Raw genomic sequence first — 8,243 nt, forward strand, 5'->3', positions numbered from 1 at the left:
ATACAAATAATACTTTTTCAAATCTGTTTATGAATGTTATTTTATCTAGCTAAAACAGGTTAGCAATGGTCTGGATGGCTGTATGGGTCTTAGGTGTTCTTCTGAGCTATGGTTAAAACCAAAACTATAATACACAATCTAATTCATGTAGTTTTATTTGTAAAGTATTAAGCTTTTTAACAAGTCCATGTCAACTGCATAGAAGTAAAAAAATAAATAAATAAAGGTATTTGTAAGATGTGCTGTGATTTTCTTTGTGGTTTTAATACTATCTCCTTCTTCGCCTGTTAACAAATCTACCACTCCATGAATTAAGTTGAAGCTGTAATGCAACATCCACTTATTTTAAAAATTCCAACCGGTCTCAAAACACTGAGCAGCATACATCATTACTGTATGCTAGTCTTAATTTTATCCTTTAAAAATAATGTCTTACTACATAGACTAATCACACCACTGCTGACTGAGGAGCTTCGCAACTGACACACGCCCCCTCTGACAAGTGTGCAGTACTGACTGCATCTTTTCACCTGCACAAGGCGAGTATACATGCGGATCAGCCTTGTGTACGGAGAGCCACACGCTGATCACCATTATTCCCCAACCCTGCGCAGGTGCCATCAATCAGCTAGCAGAGGTCGTAATTGCACCAGTTTTGAGGAACGCTGGTCCGGCTTATCCCATCTGAGAACAACAGCCAATCGTTGTTTATGTAGCCACCCAGCCCAGTCGGATGGCAGAGGTGAGATTCGATACGATGTATTCTGGTGTGCTAACGCGTTTTACCGCTGCACCACCTGAGCGGCCCAAGAATCAAGTCTTTGTAGTACTACTTTCGGTTGCTGTTAAAATAAAGACAGAGAGGCAGGGTCTTTACTACTACTGCAATAGCCTATATGCACACAGAGGTGCTGACTGACATCAAGTAAAATCTCTAGCTCAATCAGCTCCGCTAACCAGATTGCTTCAATGAGTTTAGTCAAGTGTTAATAATGTCTCAAAAGAAAAAGAAGTTTACGTTTTAACAAACCTATAACGCTAGAGATGAACATTGCTGTGTGCCTTTGTGTTGAGTGTCAAGTAAGCTCAAATTGTATACATTTTCCTCCAAAGAGGAAACCACACTACCCGGAGGGAGAACTTTACAGTCGTTACGAATACCTGTGTCTGCAGCCAGCATTTAAAAAAGGAGCCTGTAGTGAGCATTTAGTGAGCCAGGGTCAGAGACAGGATGACGAATGTTAGCGTTTCCTGCATTGTTTAAGTGGAACAAGTTCACCATCCACTTAAAAGACCGGGGGTTTGGGAAAGGATAAAGCGACAGGTGGAGGTTGGCACACCTGTCAAGGAGGATGATACATTGTCCAAGGACCCCAACTATGTGTTAGGCTTACAGATGTTACAGGCATGTTCACCTGTCCTGATTAAAGTTTAGCGGTCAATTATTAAAATTCTGTATTTTATTTTAAGTAAGCACTAAGCACATATTGAAGACTAATGTTTATATCTGTCATGCTTCCAAGTAAGGATGCATGGTTGGTCAAAGGCACCTGGACAGATATGGTGAGTAATGGAAAGCAGTGCATGACTCTGGGTGTGTTCGAAAACCTAGTGAGCTGCCTTGCTGTCTTACTGCCTACATAGCCAGCTGCCTGGATTCTAATAAGTCATTGACTTACAAGTCAGGTTATTCGGACGCACTACTTAGACAGCGATTCCATCGCTTATTAAGCTAACACAGTTAGCCTCACGCCATTCAAACCAATAGGATGAGGTGGCACAATGCACTAGCATGTCAACTAACTTCTCCCTCTGTGTACCGAAAATGGTTAAATTCACTGACAAGCCTGAATTCGCAAATAAATGACACTAGTGCAAGTTTAGACAAATTAAAAATCAATGATAATTTATTTATGTTTCTCGCACCGTCTGCCATATTTGTTTTTTCTGTGAGAAAAGTCGTGCCGACTGAATGCTGGGATTGCCCTCACCGCTAAGGCAGCATCTTAAGATTTAAGGTGCCTTATTAGACAACATTTTAAGGTATCTAAGAATTCGAACAGCCTTCTTTCTCTGGAGCGCGCATAGGATGACATAAAATGCGTCCAAGTAGAGAGCTCACTAGGTTTTTGAACACACCCGTTTGTGTATGGCTGGAATCATTATGTGCTGTACACTGTATGCCATACTGCTTTCTGTGTGAGCCTGTCTCTAAAAGGTTATTAAATAACGGTTGGCAACTGCACGTGTTGGAAGGGCCGTGTGTTAAGTTTGAGGAAGGAAAGATACAGCTGGGTAAGTGGATATGACTACATTATGATATACATATATATTATGACTACATTATAAAATATATATATATATATATATATATATATGTGTGTGGGTGTAGTGTTATATATATATACTGTATATGAATATGTATACACCGATCAGCCATAACATTAAAACCACCTCCTTGTTTCTACACACATTGTCTATTTTATCGGCTTCACTTACCATTTAGAAGCACTTTGTAGTTCTACAATTACTGATTGTAGTCCATCTGTTTCTCTGCATGCGTTGTTAGCCCCCTTTCATGCTGTTCTTCGATGGTCAGGACTCTCCCAGGACCACTAAAGAGTAGGTATTATTTGGGTGGTGGATCATTTTCAGCACTGTGGTGACACTAACATAGTCCACCAACCAAAAATATATCCAGTCAAGAGCTCCTCGTAGGCAGCGTCCTGTGATGAGCGATCGTCTCTGACTATACATCTACAAGGTGGACCAACTAGGTAGGAGTGTCTAATAGAGTGGACAGTGAGTGGACACGGTATTTAAAAACTCCAGCAGCACTGCTGTATCTGATCCACTCATACCAGCACAACACACACTAACACACCACCACCATGTCAGTGTCACTGCAGTGCTGAGAATGATCCACCACCCAAAAAATACCTACTCTGTGGTGGTCCTGTGGGGGTTCTGACCATAAAAAGGTATGTAGAGAAACAGATGGACTACAGTCAGAAATTGTAGAACTACAAAGTGCTAGTGGGTAGAGCTTTGGGCTATCAACCGGAAGATTGGCGGTTCAAATCCAGGCTCTGCTAGGCAGCCACTGTTGGGTCCTTGAGCAAGGCCCTTAACCCTCTATGCTCCAGGGGCGCCGTACGATGGCTGTCCCTGTGCTCTGACCCCAGCTTCAAAACAAGCTGGGATATGTAAAGAAAGAATTTCATTGTACTGTACACCTGTATATGTATATATAACAAATAAAGTTTATCTTCTATTTGGTAAGTGGAGCTGATAAAATGGACAGTGAGTTTAGAAGAGGTGGTGCTAATGTTATGGCTGATCAGTGTACTGTATATATACACATACATTTGTTATATATAGAGAGTATATGAAAATATATGTTTAAGATGAGCCTGTCTTAAAAAAACTGTCAGTGGCGTATGTCCTCTATGGCTTTTTATTGATATACGAAATTAAACAATCTATTAAACAATAGTGTCTTCGTACGATTATAAAAACTGCCCCTAGACTTCAATCCATGGACTTCCAACCTTGGACTTCTGCTTTGAGCCTAGCTAACAGGGACCTATTTAAAATTAAATAAACATAATATGGCAACAGTGGCAGTGAAAGCATGTGACGGTTGTCCTGGGCTTCATTTTTAAAATCTCCATCTCTCTTGCTTACGTTTGTTGGTGAGTGTTTAGCATTTATTGTTTAATCCTGTGTATCTGTTTCACAGGGATGTGCATATACTGTTTTATCATGTGTATCTATTTTATTTTCTAACTGGTAAAGATCCTTAAACGGTATTTTACACATATCATCAAACATACAATGACACCCCCAAGCATACACACATTCACACACATCATAGATTCAAAGAAAGAGGCCTTACAAGGCTGGAGCTAGAGTGTTTCTGTAAATTGCATTGTTTACGTATCGCTACAATGCATCAGAAAGTTTACTGTTGGATGAATCTAGGGCTTAGAAGCACAAGAAGCCCCAGAATACTGGAAAGAAAGAGGCAGGGACGCTGCTGGTTGCCCCTGTTGGTTGCTTGCTTTACCCCACTGGGGGGAAACACAGTGGTCCGGGGTGTACATTTATGCTTCCTTCTTGTGGTCAAACCATCGGAGGATGTGTGATCATATTTCCCAGTGAAGTCAGATGCGGAATACCCTTTCTCTGCCATCTCCTTCGAAGTGTGGACTTCATTGGGCCCTTTTCCTTTGCCACTTCTGTTCCTCTGCCGCGTGCAGTTCCGAGAGCGACCAGGCCTCTGAGGAGTCACCGCGTCCGGAGAGTCACCTGGTCTTCCCTGCCCTCTATTACTAGCAGGTGGTGGTTGGGGCAGAGGTGTGGCTGGGAGTGGGAACTGTTTAGCAAGGTGTGGATGGCGGGGGTGGGTTTGTGGAGGTTGGCCGGGTGGGCGCTCTTGCTTTAATGAGACCTTGTCTGTTCCAGCCCACGACTTGGTCTTGCTCTGGTGCAGGGACTCAGATCCGGAGCAATTTGGAAAGTCCTCATTCTTCAGATGCTTGAGGTCTTTTCCTGCCAACTCAGCTGGTGCCACACAACCAACAGATGATGTGGAGCCACGGAACCTCTTGAGCCAGTCCCACAATGACAAGGCCTTGCAGTCACATTCCCAGGGATTGTCGTTAAGACGAAGGTATTCCAAAGCACCCAGCGTGGCAAGGCACTCGCCAGCCAGCTCTGTAAGGGAGTTGTTGAACAGATAGAGTGTGGTGAGGTGCTTTAGGTCATGAAAGGCCAGCCGATCCACCCACTGCAGCTGGTTATGGTGGAGCAATAGCCGATCAAGAGCGCGCAGCCCTCTGAAGGTATTCTGATGCAGGCTCCACAGGCGGTTCCCATGAAGAAAGAGATGACTCAGATTGTGCAGATCCACAAAGACGTCATCCTGCAGGTACTCCAAATGGTTATCCTTTGAAAACAAATAGGAAAGAAATAAATCTTAGCTAATATGGGCAATATAATGCTAACAAAAGCTGATGTGAATAACTTGAAAGACTTACTTGCAGATACAAGTATTGCAGATTGCGAAGGCCCTGGAAGATGTTGTCTGGCAGTGCACTCAACCCACACCGGTATAGATGCAAGGCATGAAGTCTCCCAAGTCCATGAAATGTCTCTGGAGACAGCGAGCGCAGGTAGCGGTTGTCTCCCAGATCAAGCTCCTCCAGCAAGGTAAATCCTTGAAATGTAGAGGGCTCGATATAGGTGATGTTGTTAGAGTAGATCCACAGTGTGACTGTAGTGGGACTGAAGTGTCCTCGTAGTAGGCGGTGAATCTTATTATTTTGGAGAAAGATGCGTTCGCTATGCGGGGGAATGCCCTCGGGTACAGAAAGGAAGTTGTGAGCCTGGCAGCTGACAGTGCTGGGAGCCGAGTAACAGATACAGTGGCGCGGACAGGACCAGGACAACTCCAACCCACAGAGCACCAGCAGGAATTCAAGCCCACAGCCTGGAGAGACACAGAAAGGGTGGGACAGAGAAAAAGAAGGTTAGATTATACAGCAATCACAGTCATATACTCGTTCTGCTTACTAATGTGACCTGAGATAAGTATCAAAGCTGGTCCATACCTCCACTCCACAACACAAGCAACACTACCTGCTGGGCCACAGTGCTTCCCTCAGAGAAGTCAACAACAGAGGACCACATGCAACACTAGGGGGCAGTGAAAGACTATTGTGTATATCTGTGGGTTACCAACTGACAGGTTGTGAGTTCGATTCCAAGCTCTGCCATGCAGCAACTGTTGGGCCTTTGAGCAAGGCGCTTAACCCTCTCAGCTCCAGGAGCACTGCACAATGGGTGCACCATATCTGACCCCAGAAACTGAGATATGTGGAAATATAATTTCATTGTACTGCACACATACAGTATATGTGTATATACACCGATTAAAACCACCTCCTTGTTTCTACACTCACTGTCCATTTTATCAGCTCCACTTACCATATAGGAGCACTTTGTAGTTCTACAATTACTGACTGCAGTCCATCTAATTCTCTACATACTTTTTTAGCCTGCTTTCACCCTGTTCTTCAATGGTCAGGACCACCACAGAGCAGGTATTATTTGGTGGTGTGTTAGTGTGTGTTGTGCTGGTATGAGTGGATCAGACACAGCAGCGCTGCTGGAGTTTTTAAATACCGTGTCCACTTACTGTCCACTCTATTAGACACTCCTACCTAGCTGGTCCACCTTGTATATTTAAAGTCAGAGATGATCGTTCATCTATTGCTGCTGTTTGAGTTGGTCATCTTCTAGACCTTCATCAGTGGTCACAGGACGCTGCCCACAGGGTGCTGTTGGCTGGATATATTTTTGGTTGGTGGACTGTTCTCAGTCCAGCAGTGACAGTGAGGTGTTTAAAAACTCCAGCAGCATTGCTGTGTCTGATCCACTCATACCAGCGCAACACACACTAACACACCACCACCATGTCAGTGTCACTGCAGTGCTGAGAATAATCCACCATCTAAATGATACCTGCTCTGTGGTGGTCCTGACCATTGAAGAACAGGGTGAAAGGGGGCTAACAAAGCATGCAGAAAAACAGATGAACTACAGTCAGTAATTGTATGTATATTGTGTATATGATAAATAAAGACATTTCCTTTGCCTTAGATTATCCTTATTCTTCATATGGGTGAGTATCACATCCAGACCCCTGAACCTGTTCCTTTTTGCCACTAAATGCAACACTACCTGCTATGTCAATGTTTCACTCACTCCCACCCCCTGCAAAGATGTCAGGAACTGACCAAACAGAGCAGCAGTGAAACAGAAACAGATTGGTCCTAAATGGACCTGACACAGCAGGGTGCGGTGAATAGGCTGCCCAGGAAGGCTAAATGAAAGCCAAACAATGACGAAGGGCAAACAAGACTCTCTTGGAAGATAAAGATGATTACGGGGGCAGTGAAATTTGTGACTTTGGGGTGCTTGTTAACAGTGGGTACACGACTGTTCTTCACTGCAAGTTGTCAAGGGTGACAAATATGGATACTATATTTTCATTGATCCAAATGTTTGACGTGTTAAGGTGAAATAACTGCATTTTAGTCAGTGGTGTAACTAGGAGCTCATGGACCCCAGTGCAAAAAAAAATTGGGCCCCTTCAACAAATTTCATATATATATTTTAATATTTTACTTAACGAAAATAATGTCGTGTTTTTACTTTCGTTATCGCCGCACTTTACCGCTAGCATTAGCCACTTGCTATTGTAGATTGCTATTGGGTCGGCTCACCTAGCCGCTGCGAGTGCTGCTCGTCCGATGGAGATGCTACGGGTCTTTTGCTGCGTGCGGTGGTGGCAGTGTGGTAATAAAGCTACATGACAAGGTGTTTAGTCAGGACTTCAATGAGCGTTACAACACTTTAGACTGCCAAGCTCCAGCATCCGAACTACCTATTGGGTTCAATGCTGGGGCCATACGGCGAGTCTCATATACAAAACTAACTAACTGCAGAACGTCCGAACGCACATGTACAGTATAAACTGGGTGCTGCATTCTGATTGGCTGAGCTGAATGTCACTCACATATCGCCGCTACAATATTGTAAAATAATAATAACGACCTGGCGAGTGCAGCCAATAGAAAGGCAGTGTGGTGGGGGGTTGAGTTCATGTCTTGGAGGGCCCCAGTGCACCTGCCCCCCCCGTGGTAGTTATGCCCCTGATTTTAGTCATCTTGCTGCTGAAAACCCATACATCAGTGTAGATTTACACTATTTTTTTATTAATTTTTGTACCCATTAGATTCTGCTCTGCTATTACCAATCCATAAATGTGCAAACTTTATAGATGCATATGCTTATGTTAAGCCTAACAGGTAACACATTTCCCTGCTGCTTGTCTTCAGATGGATTTAAAACCATTTTAAATGATTTATCCAATACTTTATCTAAAAGACAGGTAGGGAAACACTTCTGTACCCAGAGTCCCATTCATATGCCAATGACAGCTGTGTTTTCTTTTCTCTTCAAAAATGTATTATTCAGAACACTGTTCCTGTCATTCACGCAAAATTGATTTGGTCCCACTGCCTCCTAAAACAGCTATAATCCTACAATACTCTTCATTTGAAAGTTAGAGTCTGGGCATTACTTCTACAAAAGACAAGATATTACTGTATAGTCATATTTTTTTCGGGAATGTATTTTTCACAATTCATAAGGCCTGGGTAAATAGGTCACGT

The 8,243-nt window shown here is 43.4% G+C and overlaps 1 protein-coding gene across 1 annotated transcript; it reads right to left on the minus strand.

Moving 5' to 3' along the window:
- Nucleotides 1-3,964: 3,964 nt before the first annotated feature.
- On the minus strand, nt 3,965-5,501 carry rtn4rl1b (reticulon 4 receptor-like 1b; the record flags this gene model as incomplete). Its single annotated transcript, XM_063016975.1, has 2 exons — nt 3,965-4,951; nt 5,043-5,501. Coding segments are annotated over 2 exons (1,446 nt in total), but the record flags the coding sequence as incomplete, so codon positions are not given.
- Between the last annotated feature and the right edge of the window lie 2,742 nt (nt 5,502-8,243).

This window comes from Trichomycterus rosablanca, chromosome 20, assembly GCF_030014385.1.
Source record: "Trichomycterus rosablanca isolate fTriRos1 chromosome 20, fTriRos1.hap1, whole genome shotgun sequence".
Classification (NCBI taxonomy): Eukaryota; Metazoa; Chordata; class Actinopteri; order Siluriformes; family Trichomycteridae; genus Trichomycterus; species Trichomycterus rosablanca.